This window comes from Balaenoptera ricei, chromosome 5, assembly GCF_028023285.1.
Source record: "Balaenoptera ricei isolate mBalRic1 chromosome 5, mBalRic1.hap2, whole genome shotgun sequence".
NCBI lineage: Eukaryota > Metazoa > Chordata > Mammalia > Artiodactyla > Balaenopteridae > Balaenoptera > Balaenoptera ricei.
The window spans coordinates 42,577,471-42,601,608 of record NC_082643.1 but is presented as its reverse complement, the minus strand read 5'-3'; the positions used below and the strand labels follow the sequence as shown (position 1 = coordinate 42,601,608).

At 35.1% G+C, this 24,138-nt stretch overlaps 1 protein-coding gene across 9 annotated transcripts in view; it reads right to left on the bottom strand.

The window, feature by feature from the left end:
- WDFY3 (WD repeat and FYVE domain containing 3) overlaps nt 1–24,138 on the bottom strand; it is a 273,474-nt gene that overhangs the window by 116,465 nt on the left and 132,871 nt on the right. For 8 of the 9 annotated variants that reach the window (XM_059922695.1, XM_059922700.1, XM_059922696.1 and 5 more), the window contains 7 exons: nt 16,883–17,350; nt 15,874–15,975; nt 12,396–12,589; nt 8,480–8,937; nt 6,581–6,664; nt 1,887–2,064; nt 907–1,121 (listed from right to left, as the gene is read on the bottom strand). In XM_059922695.1, the coding sequence (XP_059778678.1) occupies nt 907–1,121; nt 1,887–2,064; nt 6,581–6,664; nt 8,480–8,937; nt 12,396–12,589; nt 15,874–15,975; nt 16,883–17,350 (1,699 nt within the window). The remainder of the gene's footprint in view (nt 1–906; nt 1,122–1,886; nt 2,065–6,580; nt 6,665–8,479; nt 8,938–12,395; nt 12,590–15,873; nt 15,976–16,882; nt 17,351–24,138) is intronic. The other variant, XM_059922701.1, reaches the window with a different exon arrangement.

The window sequence follows — 24,138 nt, the reverse complement described above, 5'->3', positions numbered from 1 at the left end:
CTGTTTCTCTTATATTAAAAAAGGTTATTCAAATATACCTATTTCTCGAATGGCTAAACTGTGCAAGGTATATCCACACCATGGAATACAACTCAGCAATAGAAAGAAACAAACTCTTGATACATAACAATCTAGATGCATCTCAAAGGCACTACAACAAGTGAAAAAAGCTAATCACAAAAGGTCATACACTGTATGATTCAATTCACATAACATTTTCAAAGTGACAAAATTATGGAGATGGAGAACAGAGTGGTTTCTAGGGGTTAGAGATGGTGGGGGTTAGGGAAGCAGATATGATAATAAAGAGGGAGCACTGGGGAGATCTTTGTGACATCTTAATTGTGTGATGGTTACATCAATCTGACACAAGTGATCAATAATGGGGGAACTGTAGCATACATGGATACATCGTACCAATGTCCGTTTCTTGGTTTTGATACTGTACTGTAGTTACATAAGATGTAACCACTGGTGTAAACTGGATGATGGGGACACAGAATCTCTCTGATCTACCTTTACAACTTCCTCTGAATCTCTAATTATTTTAAAATTTAAAAAGTGTTTCTTAAAAGAGTTCGTACACATAAAATGTTCTTATCTATAAAGTAGATGCAAGTCATACAAATATAACATGACTTCATTTTTAAAGGGAAGTGAGAGTTTGCTGGATTCAAGCAGAAGAAATGACCAATGGACAAAAACATCCTGTTTACTAATAACTAGATTTATCTGTTTCTAAGCGCGATATTTTGGGCATTTTGCCCATTTTTGTGGTGCTTTGGTTTTGCCCACAGATAACTGAATATATGTTTATTAAAGCAAGAACTCTTTGACTATCAAGACTCTAGAAACGGCCATTACTAATGGTGGCTTATTTGAATGTGAAGAAGAGAACACACTGACCTCAGCACCATGGGCTCCAGAGCCTGAGAGGCTAATCGTTCAAACATCCGCTGGAGGGGCGGGTGCAGCGAGTGGTCCTCATCAGCCAGTGCAGCACTGCACCGCTGCAGCAGTCGCGCATGGAGACCAGCTTCACACATGACTTGCTGGTTTCTTTCTGTGTGCACCAGTGATTGTAAAATATTTGCCACGGCCAGTTGAAGGTCCAAAGCATGCTGGAGTTAACAAAGAAATTCATGCCACCGGGGCATTCTTAATAAGACAGGTGATAGTTCTCTCCTTTTAAGAGTTGAAGCACACCTTTTAATATGAGGTCCCTACATGCTTCAGATTACATTCAGATGAATTAAGTAGCTGACTTAGAGGGACACAGCAACTCCAGAACAGGGCTAGGGAAATATTTCTGGTCTTCATTCTGCTAGAAGCATACCTAGCTCGACTCCATTTTCTTTCAAGTCTTTCGTATTACATGACTATACATAACTAATAATATTTTTTTTTATAGAAATAGTGGGTATAAAGTAAATATTTTTCACGGTAAGTAAATAACCAGTTTAAAGAATGACCTATTGTTAACATTTGTGACACTTTAGGCCTTCGAAACCATACAACATTTTAAACAAAACTAGTCACCCAAACTCCTGAGTGTTACAAATGAAAATACATAAGTAGCCTGAAAATGGTAACTTCATTTTTCTTCCTGTATTATTTATTAACAATTTCCACTGCTGAGCAGGATTTACAAGGAGAAAGAGAATTATTTTAGTACCAGAAGTAACCGCATTTTAACAAATGAGTTGTATCTACTACTCATTAGGAAAGTTAAGACTCAAACACGATAATCCTGTTTTTTTCCTTTACCTACTTCAGTATGTGACATAGAAAGGTTCCATGTCACCTTCTTGGTCCCACTCCCTTGCTCATGCAGTCACACCTTCCACTCATTAAAGATGGGAAGGAACCAATCTATCCAAGCTTACTTCTGGCTGTGTCACTGACCCAACAGAGGCCAGGAGGTCCAGCATAGAAAGCATGGCTCCAGGATGGATGATGACAGCATCAGAACTCTGGAGAGATGAAGTTGCCACATGTAGTTTCAGGTCAGCAACATTTTTAGGAGGGTAGACGGGGGGAGTTGAAACAGAATGATATGCATGCCTATGAAAAGAAAGAAGGGTAATTGGGTATTTAATTTCAATCACATTCTCTGTTCATTTGCTTCATCTTCTACTACCTTTCTCCACTGAGTAAACAAAAGCCTTATAATTAAGGGTTGGGTTACAAAACACCTTAACATTGGGAAATTAAAAAACAATATATTATCAATTCTTGAGTCACATACAGACAACTTATCAAGTCTTTTAGGCTCTTATATGTTTTTACCACTTACTATTTGGATTGTTTCATTAAAGAATGGCACATGATAACTAGTTAACATTACTCTATGGTGTATTTGAAAGTTGCTAAAAGAGTAGATCCTAAAAGTTCTCATGACAAGGAAAAAACCATTTCTTCCTTGAATCTATGTAAGATGATAGATGTTAAGTAAACCTACTGTGGTAATCATTTTGCAACACATGTAAGCCAAGTCATTACGATGTACACCTTAAACGTTATACAGCGCAGTATATCAATTATATCTCAGTAAAACCGAAAAAAAGAAAAACAAAAAGAATAACATACATGACAGAAGATATAAAGAATAGGTGAAATTACAGTGAGTCAAAGCTCTAAGAAAGATGATAGTTCTGATAATTTGTGATGAGCGTACAAGTTATATTAAGTGCCTCAGTGAGAGTGTTTTCTTTGAAATTTCCTATGTGTTTTTAACCTTTCCTTAAACCATGGGTAATATAATCAAGAACAAACAAGATCAAAGCGGCCTATGCTGTAACTGGTTCAACTGAGTCAGAGTTGGCTCAGAATCCTGGCCACGTGTCAATAAATGTATTAAGAATCAAGGAGTTCTCCTTTAGCTTATTTGGAACAACATTCACGCTCTTTTGCATTATCCTCCCTACCACTGAGAATATTCACAATTTTTAAAAACTTGGGATATTTTACGTAACAAGCTTCCATGAGTTAGAAAGCCTAGCCATGCCCTGAATGCACAACATTTCTTCTCGTCAATGATCTCCACCGTCTATTGCATACTCTTCTTCTGCAATTCATGAGTTTTGCACATTTTGTATCTTGGCACAAGGAAACAGATGCTTGTGGCTTCAGCCTATGGGAGCTCTTTGTTCCAATGAATTGGTTTCAGCATAATTTGTCTAATGCTGAGCTCTGTCACTGAGAGCAGCACAGTTTCAGCTCTCTGGCACAAGAGCAGCTTGGGAAACAGATGCTTTAAGTCACTGATTTAGTAGCAAAGAATTGGCACTGCCATTTTTTTTTTTTTTTTTTTTTTTAAGTACCATTCTCTTTTTAACAGAGATTCTAGGAAAGTACTCAGCTTCACTTAAAAAAAAGAAAAAAAACACATGTGCTCTACTGTTTAAAGTCAGCATATCCTCCACCTACTCATTTTTTTCACTCCCTGGTTTTTTTTTTTCTGTTTTTGTTCAGAAAGATTTAATTTCTAAATATTACTAGAATAGTTTTCTAACTGTTTATTAACAACAGGTATCCTCCTCCCATGTTTCTCCCTTTATTCTTTAAAATATTTTGACCTAACTAGAAAAACAAAAAGATTCCTAATTCCTCTATTGTGTAATAGGAACTCCAAACCATTAAGAAATTTCATAAAAATTGTTTTCATTACACATAAAAACTAACGCAATTTTGAGAAAAAACATCAATTCTAATTGTATATTCTAGTTACAGGCCTTCTGAAATTATTTCTTAGTTGCCTGATTTAATATAAATTTGAACTTAAATTATTGATATGTATAGCTAGGAAGAAGTCCTTTATGTCTTTGGAAACTGAACTCTACTAATATGTAACTATTATAGTAGTAAACTTTTAAATCTTATATAGAAAAATATTCTAATGTAGGAATTACATTATTCTTCTCAAACTAGAAAAATACTGCAAGCATCGTAGAAATCTAAAACATGGTATTTATTAAGTAAAATTAGGTTGATTTTAACAGCCATTATATAACATTAACTCTTACTAAGTCACTTAGGTATTACCACAGGTATTACCACTTTTTACATTTAGAGACTGTGGTAAGCTTATTAAATTGGTAGCTACCAACCAAGACCTAATCATTTGTAAAGATAGGATAAAATGACATTGCAAAATTTAGTTAATTTTTATGTTGCAGTTACTTTTAAAGCTTAAAGAAATTGCTACTTAATATTTCAATCTAACTTCTTATATATACTTATCTACCTCTTTTGGGAATATATACTTAAATATTTAAATTCTGAATTTGCTTTGCCTTAATTATCAAGTGTGTATAGGCACTAAGTAATGGACCCCATGTTCGAACGATAACTAGTACTCGCCACGTTTTTTGCTATTGCAGATATATTCTGAGAGTCTTGGTTACTATTTTGTATTTTGTTTTCACCTCCTCTAACTGTGACTGAATATTGTTCAGCATAATTCTGTTCCATTATTCCTTCTGAATAATGAAAAAAAATTACGAGTTTTAGTTTTCCAAAATAAGGTTTCCTAGTTCTTTTTCCTCCAATTCTTCTAATAGAGAAGAATCTCCAAGATTTTACTTGCCAGACAAGTATCACAAGTTGAAATTTCCTTAGTACCTTAATCTCCACAAGCCATAAAACTAACACAATGTTGGGTTTTTCCTTTTGCAAACAAAACAAAACAAAACATGTTTTGCCACAAGAAAAAAGATGCCCATAAGCTGATGTAATTTGAGATGTTCTTGAGATATTCTAACTTCAAAAATTACTATACTGTGAAGTAAAAAAAGTTTTCTTTATTAGCTTATGATTCTTATCACTGAGCAAAATGTATGTAACCTGACCAGAATGGCAAGCTGAAAATGTCAACACTGATCTTATTATTAGCAGGAACAGCACTGGGAGCTTCCTTGGGGTAACATCAACTTGTAAGCCTCATTAGAATTCCCATGGGTAAGATACACTCAACTACAACTGCTGATTCAGTGACAGTTTCCCCTTAGGTCAAAGACAGGACATCCTTACATGTAGCTGTGTTGCAAAAGATGAAAAAATGTTTTTGATCGAAGGCCTTAAATAACTATGATATGGAATAAAATGCTGTTTTCCCTCTGTCAAACTACTATTTAAATAAATAGTAGGTTCTGATAGATTTTTAAATATTTGTCCCCTTAATCTGTAGATCCCTATTGAAAGTGTTCTGTAATTTTTGGTTAATACTTAATGAATTTAAACACAGCAATTTTTGAGCCTTTACCATGTATGATAGAATCATAAATATGATTTTTTTAATGATTAAAATTATTTAGTAATTGAAACTATTTTTCTAACATCCAGTAGTTCTCTGGGATAGTAAGCACACATGAATCTTCCAACACAAAGTATACCTTTTACCTTATTCATTTTAGCAACAGAAAAATACACTAGGTCAACTCAAATTGATTTCATAATATCTTGAATCAAGAACTGCTCTTACAAAAACAAAAAAGAAATAGTAGTTTTTAAAAACAAATACATTGAACAATACTAAATTCATTTAACTATGCCATGATTTACTAGAAGAAAATGAGCTGTAAGCCCCAGTGTAAATTTAAAAGAAAAAGGAAAATATAAGCCTATATACCTAATGAATATTACTCTTAAAATATATTGAAATACCAAATTTATAACAAATACTTCAAATTTAGTACTAAATTAACCACAACTGTGTTCAAGTTTCAAAATCTGAACAACAGAAATAAAATTAAACAACAACATAGCAGAACCTCAGGGTTCATTTTTAAAAAGCCACAGCGGAAGAGAATTAATACAAGACTTAAGGACTTGCACTTGCTTATGAGGAAAACAGGGGCAGGAAGAGTATTTGGTGCCAAGTGCACAGACTATGATCCTTTTAAGTACAGGTCGCAAATGGAATCTCAAATGGATCTTAATTGTACTCTTGTCAATCAACTGCTGGTTCTTTATAGTCATAAGCTTTATATATGAGGTAGACTACATCAGTTTAGAAAGAGATTTACACACAACTGATGAAAACAGGAGCTAGGGGAGATTTTTTTTATTCGCTTTTTCAAAGGTTAGCCTGCTGAGTCTTCATAACAGCATCATATTTCAACTGGTTGAACCCGATTGAGAAAATACACATTTCCTCAGCCAGTGCTGGGATGTTCATTTTGAAGTAATACTAAAAACCAAAGAATGATCCCAAGCACATTTAAAGTGAAAAGAAAAAGGAGAAAAGTATTCTAGTTAAAGAGTAGAGAGGCATTACATCCTCATTTCTATATTAATTTTAATAAAATACATGCTGGCTCTAAAATGCATATTTTAGTCCAAATAATAGGGTTGGATGACAAAAGTCTACATGTCCTTCATATCTTCATAGCATCAACACATTTTACTCTCATAAATATACTCAGCAGAAGTTGACAGTTTTGAAAGCAAAAACAAAGATATCAAATAGAAAGAAAATAATTAACGTTACAAAGCACAAAATCCACATTAACATATAATTGAGCACAGAAGAAAAAAAACCCATACAAGTAAAGACTGACTTCGGTTATTAGATCAGTACCTTTTCCTGGACAAAGCTGGTGTACCCCAAGGAGAGGGGAGAGAAGACTCACTTGTCAGGCAAGGAGGGATCTGCTCTGCACGACTACAGACGACAAAACAGGGCAGTTTAGAAAGGTCAGAACAGGACACCGGGTTGGCAGTTGGTTAGTTTCACAAGAAATACCAGTAAAAGTTTAATAGGGAACATCCTCCCTACTCAGCGGGAACAAGGAACAAGACTACAACACATGCACTGAGGGAAACAGAAAAGCATGCTTAGGGCAGATGCTTATTCATTCATGTTAACACGTAACATATTTGTTAAACAGAGTGCTATAGGCCTTGTTTTTTGAGGAAGCAAACTAAAAATAAGGTACACTAACCAGGATAAGTTAGAAAACAAGGGAAAAGAGGTTGAATCTAAATACACAAATTTTAATTTTAAAAAACATCTTATTCCCTCAACACTACACTCTCCCATGGTTTCTATAAGTTAACGATATATATGCATTTTTATTTTCAAGGCAGGGAAAATTTGAAAACCTTTTTTACATTACCTGTGTTTTCTATCTAAATACTAAGGCCAAAGAAATATTAAGAAACAAGAAACATCTCAGTAGGCATTTCAAAGTAGATAATTTCACAGTTAAGGATATAAAAGCTTTTAGCTCTACCCAATAGAGTTACTTGCTTTATTTATGGGGCCATTATAGAAACAATTCACTTGTTTTATGAAGTAAAACTATGGTGATGGTTAAAAGTGATAATGCTTGGGGCAAATTAGCAGCACGATCAGCATGATCACTCTCACATTATTTTCAAAGTGAGAGCTTAATTGAAAACACACTTTAAGAACTGAAAATAAGTGATTTAGGTAAAGCAGACTTACGATCTCAGAACCCTGGGTTTTCCACATCATAGATTTTATCACGATATGTTATCGTTTATTTATGTGTTTGTATTTAAGGTAAAGGATGGATATAACCAAAGTAGCCTTGTGCTGAGTTGCACCCTCAACGCCTAGCACGATGACTTGGCATGCGATAGGTGTTTGTTAAGTACTTGTTTAATGAAGGAATGAGTAAATTAATCTGATGGACTCTTGAACTGTCAATGTCTCCCAGGGAGATAAATCATTTTTTGAGGATTATAAAATGTTAGGAATGATTATGAATGTTGAGACTATATCATCTGTCTGAAAATACATGTAATCATAACTATGTTCTATTGATAACTAATATCAATAAGTCTGGATGTACCTAATGTTCTTGAGAATAAAGAGGAAAGAGAAAACATAGGAAACACCCCCATGAAAAGTAAACTTCAGGGACTTCCCTGGTGGCGCAGTGGTTAAGAATCTGCCTGCCAATGCAGGGGACATGAGTTTGATCCCTGGTCTGGGAAGATCCCATATGCTGTGGAACAACTAAGCCCATGCGCCACAACTAATGAGCCTGTGCTCTAGAGCCCGCGCACCCTAGAGTCCGCGTGCCGCAACTACTGAGCCTGCGTGCTGCAACTACTGAAGCCGTGTGCCTAGGGCCGGTGCTTCACAAGATGAGAAGCCCACGCACCACAACGAAGAGTAGCCCCCGCTCGCCGCAACTAGAGAAAGTCCACGCGTAGCAACTGAGACCCAACATGGGGGAAAAAAAAAGAAAAGTAAACTTCATTGAAACTGTTCTGCTAAGTGCATTGACAGCTTAACTCTAACCTGGTTTTACAAATAACACACAGATGTCCATGCTGAAAAGCTTAACATCAGAGCAATAGTAATATTCACAAATAAAGTGGTAAGTAAATGAGAGAGAAGATTCATTTGTTTTCATTTTCTTTCAGGTTAAATTATAATTTAAGCCTTAATGTTGAAGTCATACATAGTATACCCTTTAATTCAGAGCACAGAGCAGAGCCATACCTGTCAAAAGAATCTGTGGCTACTTTGTAGAGATAAATAAAGAGTTTACTGCAGTGCCGTAGAGTGGGTGACACTGAATCCATCAAGATTACGTCTTCCTCTAAAAGTCTTTGAAATGGCTGTGTATTTGAGGGGAAGACATTCATGGGGCTTATTTTTCTTAGGTCTGAGAAACAGCCAAGAAATCGAACGGCATCTGCCAACTTCTCATACTGAATCTCTGTTTTGAAGAAATGAGAGTTGGCCGGCTCATAGCGCATTGCTGCAGTCAATGTGCAGAACACAGTGTGGAGAAGTTCAAACACTTGATTCTGGTTCACTTTCTCCCAGCCATTCTTGGGTGGTGAGCTCAAAGATCTTTCCATAGCAACAAGCAAGGACGTAATGTACACAAATCCTCCAACTTTCCTAAAAACTGTTCTTGAACGATGGCTTTCTCGAAGGACTGACAGGAGGGCCTACAGGGGACAAAGAAACAACACAAACAAAAACAAACTTATCATTCAAATTAAAGAAAAATAACCGTACATGAATGTCAAAGGGGAATGCCATTCTGTGAACATCTGATATGAGTATTTTTGTCATTTACCGAATAAGCAGTCTTATGAAGCATGCCAAATATTTTGCTAATTAAAAAGTGCCATATTAAAAGCAGAAGATCATTTTAGAAAACACTATCGCATATTGCTTTTGACAGAATAATGGATATATCCAAATCCTGGCTGAAAAGCTTTCCCTATATATTTGATGAATAATGACATCAATGAATTCAGTGATTTTTACAAAGTAATTTTATTAAATAAGTAAAATACATATTCGAGTATAATTTTACACAATCATGAAAACTTACAACTGTGTGTATACAAAATGATTTATTCTAGAAAGGATTAGAGAGACGATCAGGGAAGCCAAGGGCTGAAGTATTCCGATTCATGTAAAATGACCATATCCCGATGCTTTGGAAAGAGCAGTCACTTCAGAGGAGTTATTAGACATTCTCTCTTGCAAAGTGAACTGTGGCTTGAGGGCTGAAAGCATGCTCTTTCCCAGAATAGCTCTTAAGGTCAAACAGGTAAAACAATCTTTTATAACTATCAGTTATCTTCTGAACTGTCATACTTTTAACATAGTTTATTATTAAAAATAACACATTATAAAATTACTTAACATTTTATGGGGCACTTACTATGTATTAGGTACTTCTTTAAGTGCTTTAATACATTAGCTTATTTAATTCTCTCAATAATCCTATGCATTGGACACTATTATTATCCGCACTTTAGAGATGAAAAATTGAGGCCCCACGTGGTTAAATAATTTGCCAAAGGCTTATACAATGGCAAAGATAGGATTTAAACCCAGGCAGTCTGATTCCCCTATTCATGCACTTAACCATGAAGCTATACTGCCCCAAAGAACAATTCGAAATCTGTTTGCAGATACACAGGCTCTTTTTCCCTGTTTCAGCAACTGAAACACCATGAGAACCTAATTTTGCTTAAGACACAATTTACAATCTTCCCAGTCATTACATTTGAAAAGGCCATTTTATTAAAATATCTCATACATTTCTAATAGTATTTGCAAAAGGGAAAAGCTAAATATTAATATATATAATTATCTTTTTCAAATATACTATTGATACTTTAGAAATTATGAGATTCCACTGTACATACCTATACCTTATTATTTTAAAAGACAGAAAATGTACAATCTGTGTATGTAAATAAAATTTAGAAATACAGTGTATTCCTTCCATTATTCTGCAAGCAGTAAGTTTCCATTTTGTTTCCGTATCTTCTCAAATTTAATAAACTGTACTTGTAATATCAACTCCTATTTACAACATGACTTCATAACTTTTTGTTATTTTTAAGCATCTTATAACTTAGCCTGAAGGTTAAATGCAAGGGCTAGAGTTAGAACGCTTGGGTGGAAATTTTGACCCCAACATTAAAAAGCATTTCACTACGGTCAGTTACTTAACCTTTCTGTGCCAGAGTTTCCTCTTATGTAAAATCTAGACAATAATAAGAACTTACTTTACAGGAAATACATGTAAAACCCTTAGCAAAGTGCCTGGCATAAAAACCCATAACCATCATCATCTTCAAAAACACACTGGGGAAAAACTGGACATGTATTATTTTATATATGAGGAAGCACGAGTTAAGAGTCAAAGTAATATGTACAAAATCGTATCGCTGGTCAGAATTATGATAGGGGTCAGAAAAACAGTGCTTAATAATCCTTAGTCCAAAAGTACTCTATGTTGTGTGCTTCTGGATAAGTTCACCTCCTACTGCCTCAAAACTGGTTACTCTGTTGGCACTGTGACATTATCACAGCATAATCTCAGTATCTGAAAATTTCAAATACCATGAATAACTTAATATCCTGCTTAAATCAATAATTAATGATAATGTAGCAAATGCCAAAGCTACAAGGAGATGTAGATGCTAGGTGGTTAATTAGGCAAAACCATCAGCTACATATTAACTCCATTTGCATAAATCTAATGCTTACAATTCAAATTTGTACATTGGCAGAATTATAAAATACTACATATTACAAATTAAACTACATAGGTCTGTGGTTGTCTCAACTGAATGGAGACCGTGAGAAGCAATTCTGAATGAAGCAAAAATGGAAACTGAAACTGGAATCCCAAATCCTCCTCGCTGCCTTCCAACACTACTTCATGCCCTCAAAGCAGTGGAATGCTGGAGCCAGCTCATACCGGTCATGAGAGCCAACAGTTTTATTTTTGGAATTCTGCATACCAGTTGTTAAAAACATAACCATAATTAAAAATTAAGTTCTATAAATTTAAAACTAAATTAATTATTTTAAAAACAAAAGTAATAAATACTCAAAACTCTGTACTTCTTAGTTATTTTCTATATTTTATTATTATTTGTGGCCTTGAGATATTATACAATGGGGAACTACTGTACACCTCTTCCCAAGCCACATTCAGTAACACATTAGTTGCCTGAAACAGGTCACAGTGGGAGTACTGACACCATGGAAATCAGTAAATGCAGCAATATCAGGACCTGCTCCTGTCTTCCTCCTGTCTCAGAGTCAGTTATCACCATTTATCAGAACAGCACTGTTTTAAAATTACAGGTCAGTTAATCGCCTCTTGTTGGCTTTATCTACCAATATTTTACAAATCCAATTACAAAGGTACCAAGAAAGGAGGAAAATGTATGTTTAAAAAGTTGGCAACCTTAACAACTTTTGAAGGCGCTTGTTTTTACCCCAACAATCCCCTCAAATATACAAATGTTCCTCAATATTGATATGCATGTAGATGTCTTCCTTGTCTAAGAGATAAATTGTGGTCAGATTATTCTTGCTTTTAAGTTAAAATGCACACTCAAAATTGTCATTATGGGAATTCCCTGGCGGTCCAGTGGTTAGGACTCCGCGCTTTCACTGCCAGGGCCTGGGTTCAATCCTTGGTCGGGGAACTAAGATCCCACAAGCCATGCAGCCAGGCCAAAAAAAAAAAAAAAAAATGTCATTATACTCAAAACAGGATGAAACATACAACAGCATAAAGAAAAACACACAAATTTCTCATTATTGATGAGAAATTAACTGAATAAAGCAAAAGTTTAATAAAAGAAATACATGATTCTAGAAGGGAGCTATACTTCCTGTCATGTCTGTGGCAGGAACAGGGTGAGGGTCTCAGGAGAGAGAGTCAGAGGGAAAAGAGACAGCTGTCGTCCCCAGGGCCCTTGGAGGCCAGGTTAGAGACAGTGGCCTTTCTTCAGTTATTATTTTGACATAATTTTAGACTTGAAGAAAAATTGCAAGAATAGTTCATAATAGTTTTAAGTCATTTAAAAACAGCCACAGATTGTAGTAGCAAAAATCATACCAACACACTTATCAAACTTACTCTTAGGATGTCAGTCTTCAGCTGCAGTTCTGTTGGTGGGGCTGAGTGCATCAACCCCAGGAGCGTGCCCATGTCATCATCCCCATTTGGAGAAAGCACCAACTGCTGGATCATCGTCAGGGCATGCTGCCGACATTGCGGGTACCTTACTATATTATGCGCACATCTTGCGCCTCCAAATTCTCGAAAAATTCCTTGGAGGAAGGAGAAAAAAGAACAATATGGGCTAACTTAAAACATTCTAAGCCGAATGAATTAAAACCTGATCTTTTTGTAGACAGAGTAACTCAAAAGAATGCACATAAAACCCACCCAGCTATTTCACTTTTTAAATTACAATAGAAAAATCTCCTTTTAAATTTACAATTACAATACAATACAAAACTGTGGGTTGTCAGCAAAGGCATATACAAATTTTCTGTAGATTTCCTTTATGCAAGAATGCCCTGGGGCTTCCCTGGTAGTGCAGTGGTTAAGAATCTGCAACTACGCCCACGCGCCACAGCTACTGAAGCCCGTGTGCCTAGAGCCTGTGCTCTGCAACAAGATAAGCCCACACACCTCAACGAAGAGTAGCCCCTGCTCACTGCAACCAGAGAAAAGCCAGAGCGCAGCAACGAAGACCCAACGCAGCCAAAAATAAAATAAATAAATTTGGAAAAAAAAAAAAGGAGAGAGAGGGAGGAACTGTAAAAAAAAAAAAAAAAGAAAAGAAAAGAAAAAAAAGCATGTCCTGGTATGGTCAACATGTCCAACTTCTCCAAATCTAGACTATTCGGAAATTTCATAGGTAGATACCAAAGAGGCCAATATTTTTATGTAGAGGCTTTACTGAACAATATTTGAAATCAGTTTACTAAAAGGCTTTTAGATGAACAATATCCCAAATAAATGAGGTTTAAACTGAACAAGGCTTCTAAAACAGTAGCAAGAAAACAATGGAATAAGTTATTCTGCAATGAGAAAAATTACAAGGAACCAAACTTTTTTAGTTAGTAGAGCACACAAACAGAAAGAAGACAAACGCTGTAACAGAAAGCATTAGTCACTGCACTGTCCCAAAGGCTTTATGTAGATTGATTTATTTAATCCTCACCCCCTACTACACAGATGAACATATGAGACACACAGAAGTTGAGTAACTCCTCAAGAAGTTGAGTGGCCAAGGTCAGCCATACAGCTAGCAAGCAGCCAGCAGGATTTATGCCTATATAGGCACGTTCTATAGCCTGTGCTTTTGACCATGAATGATACTATTCTTATGTCAAATACCATCTTTTGAGTATATAAAAAAAAATGGACCAAGTGATCTAAATCATCAATTAGCATTTCCTCCAAAGTAATTGTTCTATCCTTTATGCTTTCAGAGTACCTTGTATATGCCACAATTGTAATAGTTTGTATCAGTCTTAGTATTATTTGCTTATATATTTGGTCCCCCATTAGAATTTGATTTCCTTCTGGCCTGTGTTTCAAAAAATGTTTCCTGAAGGAATAAATGTCAGTATATTTTGTGGAAGTGGCCACTGTTCTATTTAGTGACTTTCTATTTGCTAACTTCATAAGAATTCTATAACCTTGAAGTGAATGTAAGTCATGTGCTTGAGATTTAGCACATGGAAGGCCAGGTTTACTTACTTCCTGGTTGTCAGGTAGTGCCCATTAGACAATCATAATGGCTAATAATTTTTTGAATACTTACTATGAGCGAAATACTATTTTAAGTGCTTGAGATCACACAGCTAATAACACCTTTCTTAACAAGGAAAAGACAGTCAATAAGAAAAGAACTTTGTGAAAATTTCTGGCACGCTGGGAGATGGATTAAGTGGCATTTGGTCTTATAGGGTCAACTCTTCAGTGGAATTGTTCAGTCTCTTCCTATGTAACTCTAGATCATGTCATAAAAAGCTAATTTGCCAAATAAATTGTTAGTACATCCTCATTACATTTCTGACTATTTCAGCTAACTAAACTTAGTGGAAATAAGGAGATTATGATACCACAGACAAAATGTTAGTATCATACCCATTAAATTTTATCATACTTATTGCTTGTATTACCTTCTAAATTCATTCAATTCTGTACTGGCATTTACCAAAACTGTACTTAAATAATTACTTATACAATTATGTGTTTACATCTTTCTTCATCAGGTTGTAATTCCTTTGGGGCGAGAATTATCCTTTTTTTGGGGCTGCGCTGGGTCTTTGTTGCTGCGCGCGGGCTTTCTCTAGTTGTGGCGAGTGGGGGCTACTCTTCGTTGCGGTGCACGGGCTTCTCATTGCGGTGGCTTCTCTTGTTGCGGAGCATGCACTCTAGGCGCGTGGGCTTCAGTAGTTGCAGCACGTGGGCTCAGTAGTTGCAGAACGCAGGCCCTAGAGCGCACAGGCTTCAGTAGTTGTGGTGTGCGGGCTCAGTAGTTGCAGTGCGCGGGCTCTAGAGCACAGACTCAGTAGTTGTGGCGCACGGGCTTAGTTGCTCCGTGGCATGTGGGATCTTCCCGGACCAGGGATCATGGGATCTTCCCGGACCAGGGATCGAACCCGTGTCCCCTGCATTGGCAGGTGGATTCTTAACCACTGTACCACCAGGTAAGTCTAAGAATTATCTCTGCATTTTGAACACCTAGCATGGTGTCTAGGACACACGATATATTTTAAATATGTTGCATATTGGGCTCCTCCGCATTCAGGCAAATAGGCATGCATTTGTGTGTTTGCTAGTTCATTTATTTGTTCATTAACTCATTCATTTCTAGCTTGCCATAACACTTAAAATACAATTCAAGTTCCTCAGCATGGCCTAAAAAAGCTCTATATGATCTGGGCTCAGCCTACTCATCTGAACTCACCTCCTCATCACTTATTCCTTTCAAGTTGTATTGACATTGGTGCCTGGGAGGTTCTTGACACTGGCTAAAATTTTAAGTAATCTTTTTCAAAAGCAAGTGTGATATTTTATAAATACAGTTGGACCGTTTATTAATGACAGGTAGAAAAAGATTGAAGAAAAGTTGAGATTAAAGATAAACAAAAGATTTTCTGAATCCATTTTTACCTGGGAGAGGCAAGTTTTATTCTTTTCAGTATTTCCCTAAGGTTGTAACATTATAATACTCTGACTTGAATTACTAAATAATTAAGAGAATCACCATGTTTTGGAAAATATTTAAATAAGCAAAGTTATTTGATGAAGAGTCTGCACTATATAAGTAAAAAAACAGAAAAAGAATACTTCAAACACAAGGCATACAATACAAGAATATATTTTGAAGTAATAATAATGTTATATATTTTGTCATTCATAAACTTAGGAAGGTCAAAAGTATTGCATTTCTAGAGATACGATGGTGCCATCACTGAATCAATAGTTTTTCCTCTAAGTGACAGGAGCATTTCAGAAGCAAGAATCATTACAGAAGACAAACCAGAGGTAATATCCTCCCAAAGCATTTGCTAGAAAATTTTCTAATTACCTGCATTTGTGTTTGATCCTTGAAGAAGCACTGTCAAGGTCTCCATGACCAACAAAGCCAGGTGTTTTTGGTCTTCAAATGAACTATTATTTCTTGAGTCCCCTAGGAAAAAAGAATTAAAGGTCCAAATCACAGAAGTTATAAGCTTATTTTTTTCTGGATTTAGGATTTTTTAAATAATTTAAAAAATAATTCCTATCACTTTTACCATCAACACAACTTACATAATACAGCCTTTAAAAATGATACACATGTCTACCAGCTACCAAAAGTGAAGTCAAAATCAATGTTTATAGATTTCATTTTGGTGTGGCTAGAAAGCTAGAGCTACCTAACAAATATTAAAAAGGAAAATGCCAATCAAAGTAAAATGTATCCTTCTCACAGGTGCTTTCCTAATCAAGGAGGTCAACGGAAGAATGCTAGATTTTTAATGCACCAAAGAGAATGAAAAGTTTATGAATAGCGCTGTCTATTCAACTTGCATTAATTCATTCAACACGTTTAATACTAAGTGGCAGATACTACTATGCTTTAAACAGATTTATCAGAAAGGACGAAAAACCTCAAATTTAAGGTACCTAATGATAATTCATATGTGTATACATAATATCACTAAAGAGATGTATTTATTTGCTCTCTATAATTAAAAAAAACGTTTCAAGGCACCTAAACATCCCAACTGTTTCTAGAAGCTTTTTTTATTCCCTCTTAGAAACAAAGTAGTAGACATTGGTCACGTGGATCATAAATGTTTTCCTCAGTTTTTACCTTAAATTCTCTTCCACCACAACATATTTCTGTCCCCCCCAACCCCCTGCCTTTCCCCAATTCCCTAATAGAGGTTGAATGAACAAGTTAACTTGTGGGAAACATTCACAAGGATCTCATAATAATGCACATTACTAAGTAATTCAAATCAATAAAAAAATGACAGGCAAAACGTGAACAAAACACCCTGCTCAAACCCCTTTGTCAAATAAAAATAAAATTATGGAAAGTGCTTTACCTTGTTCATTTAGTGCCTGAGTTGGATCCTTCAAGAGGGCAGCATATTTGTGCAAAAGGTTTACCATGACCTCCAGAAGGCCCACCTCCCTGAACACGTCTTTAAATATGTAGTCGTGTCGTGTAAACTTAAGAAGTGTTTTCATTGCAATAATGCTACAGTGGTAAGAAGAGCTAGATTTTAAGAGGATGCTAACACTAATAAGTTCTTTACAAGGGATATAATTTAAGCTAAAAACGACGAACTCCAGCATCTCGAAGTATTTGTTTTGTACTTCTGGGAGTTTAGAAATCTTTTCTGCAAACTGTGACAGTGTGTGCTGTGACTCTAGGATGAAATAATTGGCATTGTCAGCCATGTAAATATTTGTGATGGCATCAAGAATGATGTGGGCAAGGAAGTTGGTTTTTGCTTTTAAAAATGCATTCTGAAGAACTGCAAAGGCCTGGATGTTTCTCACACTGTGACCTAAAATAGAAAACAAGAACACAAAAGTCAGTGCTTTGTGATATTTTCATCGTGGCAAACAAGTCTATTTATTTATTTATTTTTAAAATATGGAATTTAATAAATTTATTTATTTATTTTTGGCCGCGTTGGGTCTTTGTTGCTACATGCAGGCTTTCTCTAGTTGTGGCAAGTGGGGGCTACTCTTCATTGCAGTGTGCTGGCTTCTCACTGCGGTGGCTTCTCTTGTTGCGGAGCAAGGGCTCTAGGCACGCGGGCTTCAGTAGTTGTGGCACATGGGCTCAGCAGTTGTGGCTCGCGGGCTCTAGAGCGCAGGCTCAGTAGTTGTGGCGCGTGGGCTTAGTTGCTCTGTGGCATGTGGGATCTTCCTGGACCAGGGCTTGAACCCCTGTCCCCTGCATTGGCAGGCAGATTCTTTTTTTTTTTTTTTTTTGGTAAGCAAAATAATATCTTTATTTTTTTTAATTTAATTTAATTTTTTTAACATCTTTATTGGAGTATAATAGCTTTACAATGATGTGTTAGTTTCTGCTTTATAACAATGTGAATCAGTTATACATATACATATGTCCCCATATCTCTTCTCTCTTGCATCTCCCTCCCTCCCACCCTCCCTATCCCACCGCTCTAGGTGGTCACAAAGCACCAAGCTGATCTCCCTGGCAGGTAGATTCTTAACCACTGTGCCACCAGGGAAGTCCCAAAACAAGTCTATTTAAACAGATTATGAATTGTAACATCTATCAACTATTTACTAAGAATACATCCTGTTTTCACAAAAGGTCTTCTTTGTTCAGGTTCAGTCATTTAATTAAAAATAAATAACACTACTTAAGCTTTTAATGCAGTATTATGAATATTCTGATTCCAGAATAGTATATATTGAAACATCAGACTGTTTTAGAAAACATAAAGCAAATTATACAGGTCTAGGCTTCAGAGTTTGGAAATGTGCAGGAGTGTCATTTTTATTATCTGTAAGGTTGACCTTGACTGTAAGAACAGTTACCTCTCAATGTGAAAAGGCTTTCAGGCTGAAGAGATAACAGGCATAAGAACAGCAAAAATGGCAGCAGGAAAACAGGAGGGGAAAATAATTCTCTAAGTTCCAGTTTTACATTTTTAAGTATAACATTAGAACTTTCATGAAATTTTAATTCGGAAATTTATTTTGTTTTCAAGCTGGAAGTGTAATTTGTTTACATACGTATTTGTTAAAGCAATTTATGGCCAGCTACTAGCTATATTTATAAATATCTGATTTTCAAACACACCAACTGGAAAAAACAAAAATCTGTATATAATAGCTCTTGTGAGGAAAATTAGTGACAATCATTATAAAGAAATTAACATAGGAAATATGTGAGGCAAATGAAAACAAGCGTTTGTCTGTAAAAACTGTCCCCAGGTTCACAACCATTAGGAATATAGAGCATTTGCAATAGTGACCAAACAGTTAACACAGAGCCTTACAGAATCAGCTGCATTTTAGAAAGAGGATAAACACAGAATGAGGAAAAATATAAAATGGGTTAGAAAGACTGCTCAGAAATTCTGGTTTGGACATTATCTGTATAATGCAAAGATTTTTTAAAAATCTTCAGTTTATATGTGACTTTAACTTTCTGTTTGTTTATAACATACAATCTTATTCCATGTGTGCCAAATGTCAAATCCTTACTTCCAGTTCCTTATTAATGTGATGCTTGCTCTTTTTGAGTACATCTTTACTTTTTATTACCTGCAGGTAGTCAAAAACCAAGCTTTGATAGACTGATGAACATACAAATGTACAAGTCTGACTACGTGTGACTAATAAGGTTAAAGAATAACTCTAATCAATATTTTGCATCTTTGGGCTATATGACAATATCAATTCTCACCATAAAGAAAGGAGTTAGAAAGAGCTGAACTTAGGGTAATGTGGGAAAATTTAGATTTTTCCGAGTTTAATCTTCATGATCTGGTTTTAAGTGATGTCACTGACAAAAGATAAGGCATATTAACCACCAACCCCCAAGAGCTGAACCGAACACAATGTGTAAAAATACACACAATTAAAAGTCAAATGTAAAATGTGGTAATCCTTGCTTATAAAGATAACAGTAGAAATGCAGTGGTCAGAGGAATTTTGGCTCTTTGTAATTTCTTTTTACTTACAGTAATGAATCTGCTCTGATTCATTACTTACTCCTTAATCCCCCTTGCTATCCAATTCATCTAGGGGCCATTAGCAAGGAGTTAAAGTAGGTTGATCAGAGTAAATGACCACGGAACATCAAGACTAACTGGTCTCCAAGACCAGCTTCAAGAGCAGAGCATTTTAACCAACGGAATAACCAATCAGTCTTATACTAACATGTAAAATTCAATCATTCCTGTGACTAATGCAGAAACAGATTTTGTAATATTATTTCCAAATTTAGTACACCTTATATACAATGAAACTAAACAGAATCTAATAATTTGGATTTCTATCAGGAAAAACGATCTAAAGGAATGTCAGAACTCTAATTCCAAAATTAGTGGCATACACATTTGAAGTGTTGACGGTATCAGGAGTAATTATTCAGGACTGTCATAGCCATTAAATTCCTACAATATTTAATTGGGAAGGGAGCATAATTAAATCTAAAAGATAATTAAAAGACTGCTCTATATGAGACAGGAATATCCCCTAAATATTGACACATAAATGCTCTAATATTTTAACTAAACAGATGTATCCTGTATAAGTTTCAAAATTTGCATTAACTGACTAAAATCTGTTTAGCACACAAATAACTAAAATAAGAGTAAAGTAAGGAAATCATTCTAACAGATGACAATCACCATCTCATTACTCTCAAGTCTATATAAGCAGGAACAAAAGAAACGAATTATTCTAAGGTTTAGAAGAATAAGTGTATATACAACAAAGAATAGAGCTTTCCTATTTTCAGAATCTAATGTAAAAGTGAACGCTTGAAAAAAGAGCCTATACATGACACAAGCATAAGCAAAATGTAAAATGAAGTAAGAATAAAGGTCTAAATAAAGAAATGCAAGCGTTCATTCAGTAAACAGACACTGAATATTGTTTTTCAGATTCCAAGTCACCAGAGTTAGATTCCATACAACACTGCAGAGGATGGCTCTGAGGAGAAGAGACGAATAGAAAGGGGAACAGTTACAAAGACCCCTCTGGTAATGCAGGTGAGTGATCTGCACAACCTCAGCTAAGGTAGTGGCAGTAGGGCTGTTACCAGAAGGGAGGAAATTAATAAATGTTTAGGAAGTATAAGACAGAAAGTAACAAATGAATTACACATGTGAGTGACCAATCAGAATGACAGCTGGCTATAGACAATCCTCAGGGTTATATATACTCCCGCAAGCCAGCTGAACATCAGCCCTGGCCACATTCGCATCCAATACAAAGTGAACCAGAAGAGATAAAAAGCTCTCAAAAGTAAACCCATGATGAACGATGCAAGGCACTTTGGTTACTAGCGTGAACAAAAATACGAGAAAGGAAAAAATACATTATCCTTTTATATAGGTTAATGTGTTACGAGAATTAATGTGTTACAAGACAATGTTTGTAAAGGTGAAGCCACAGAAGAGTTCTGAAAAAGACAGGTATGGTCTTTTTTTATGAAGAGATATATTCTCTATTAAACATGTATTAAAAGCACTCGCTGTGTTTAGGGAACAAATTTGGAAGCTATGGAGAGCTATGAATTACAGAGTACAACCTTGCAAAGATGTTTCTAGCATAGTTAAGGTAAAAAACCACCATGGAGTCGTTATTAAACAGAAGGACTGCTACATTTTTCTTTAATTTCCTTCTTTAGAAAAATCTATCTGCTGGTGAGGATACAAAGTTTTATAAAAAGCTTTTGCTATATAATATAGAAACAGGAGTCATTTTCAAGCTTTAACATACACACACAGATACATTTACCAGCTTCACTAATAACTCAGTCTACTTTTCCTTTTAAATTTTATATTTCTATACTGTTTCACTTGACCTAAAATCAGCAGTAAAAATAAGGTAGGTAAACTGTTTCTATGTACAGAGCAATATAAGGCAGATATATTTATGTTTTCCCTTTTAAATGTAATTATCAATGAATGGGTAAAAATTCCTTGGTAACAGGAATTTTCTTTTCATAGATAATGAAAGGGAAACCAGTGAAGTCAAAGAAAATATTCCCCAAAGTACCCCTAAGAAATAACTGACAAAAAGTATGATAGTGTCAAATATATCAGAATATACACAGCTCCAACTCATAAATAGTCCAGACCAAAGAGTTAAAATCTGTAAAGGACTATCATTGCCTCATTCTATCAATGTTAAATAAACATGGCCTCATCACAGCTGGATTTCCTCATCTCCATTCCTGTGCAATAGTCCATTATCTCTTCTATAAACTACAACACGTAATCCAAAATGAAATTTAAAAAAACAATTTTATTCACAACAGTATCAAAAAGAATAAAATATTTAAGAATAAATTTAACAAAAGAACTGGAAGTTCTATACAATGGACACTATAAAACATTGCTGAGAGAAAATACTAGGACCCAAATAAGGGATAGTTGTATGCTCATGAATTGAAGGACTCAATACTGTTAAGCTGTCAAGTCTCTCCAAACTGATCTACAGATTCAATGTACTCCCAATGAATATCTCAGCAGGCTTTTTTTTTTGTTTTCAATAATTGACAAATTATTAAATTCATATGGAAGTTCAAAGGACCTAGAATAGCCAAAATAATCTTGAAAAGGAAGAACAAAATTGGACAACTTAAATGACTCTATTTCAAGACTTTAAAGATATAGTAATCAAGACCATACAGTATTGGCTTAAGGACAGACACATTAATGGAGCAGAACTGAGAAAGAGTTCCAGATGTATCGTTATATAATCTTTTTCAATAAAGAGTCCTAGCACGTGTGCATATCCGTATCAGGAAAACAAACAAACAAACCTTACTTCCTACCATATACAAAAATTAACTTGAAAGGTATCATAGACCTTAGTGTAAGAGTTAAAATATGAAACTCCTAGAAGAAATCAGGAGATCTCAGTGAATTTGGGTTAAGATTTCTTCAGTATGAGGCAAAACCCACAAAATATTTTGAAAGTGATAAATTTGGACTTCATCAAAATTAAAAACTTGTGATCATCAAAGATACTACCAAGAAAAGGCACATCAAGACTAAGAGAACATACTTACAAAATGTATCTATCTTATAAAGGACTTATCCAGAATATCTGAAGAACTTTTAAAATTCCAATAAAACAAACAATCCTATCAAACATTAGACACAGAGATCTGAACCAAAGTAGAGACACAGACAGCAAATAAGAACACAAAAAGATGCTTGAAATATTTTAGAAAAGGCAAATTATAAAAAAGAATAAGATACTATTACATACTTGAATATCTAAAATTAAGACTAATAACACCAAGTGTTTCTGAGGATGTAAAGCAAACTTTCATACATAGCTGATGTGAATGCAAAATGGGACAGCCACTTTAGAAAATAGTTTGGCAGTTTCTCATAAAGTTAAACATACATCTACCATATGAATCAGAAATTCCACTGCTTGGTATCACCCCAAAGAAATGAAAACATATGTCCACACAAAGACTTGTTTTATACGAAAGTTTCTGGTACATTGATTCATGACAGTTAAATAAACACCATCAACTGTTGAATGGATAAACAAATTGCAGGATATCTAAACAATGAAATACTATCCAGCATTAAAAAGGAACTTCAGATATATGCAATAACATGGATAAATGTTGAAAATGAACAAAGCCAGATACAAGAAACTACATAATTTATGAGTCTAGTTTATGAAATTCTAGAAAGGGCAAAACCAAAGCAGATCGGTGGTTACCAGGGCAAGGGGATAATGAGGGGGGCACTGAATACAAAAAGGAACAAGGAAACTTTTAGAAGGATGGGAATATTCCATATCATGATTATGGTGGTGAGAGCACAACCACATGTATTTACCTAAACTCATCAAACTCAACACTTAAAATGGATACATTTTAATATATACAAATTATACCTCAATACTGCTGACAAAAAATAAAACACATTCCATATTCCCTTTATGTGGAATAGAACTATCTACTTTAGCCTGTATAATAACTCTACAAAGTAGGTCATGGGAAAGAGATAATTTTAAGTTATAAATGAAACTCAAAATGACCTAGCTTGACCCATTCATTTTATAGAATATTACATCAAAGTTTCTGAAGAAGAAATTGATATCTAGAAAGGTTAGGTTACTCATGGTTACCTGAATTCTGACTCTTAGGGCAACATCCTTTCTAGCTAACCTTGTTTTCATAAACATGCCACTGAATTCTCAAAATAACCCCCAGAGGTGCTAGGTTATGTACATATCATCCCTGTTATGGATGAGGCAAAATCAGGCAGACATATGAGGAAGGTTAATTTAGATGCATTAATTATCTCATTATAGTAGTGTAATTACAAAATTATACTACTGTAACTAAATATTACATGAGTGTTACAAGCAGACTGAGTAACCAAATGAAACAATGAAATCTAAAATAGGATGTATATTGCTGAGCTATTTTTAGTTTGAACTCATAGAAAGAGTTAATTGTAGAATACTCAAGCTAGAGTCTACGAATTAGAAGAGTTAATTTAATATTGTTCCTTAATATTAAATAAAATGAAGCCTTGAACTGCTCAGTAAGATATTCCCAGATTTTGCTTATTTAAAAAGTTCTGTATAACCTATACACTGA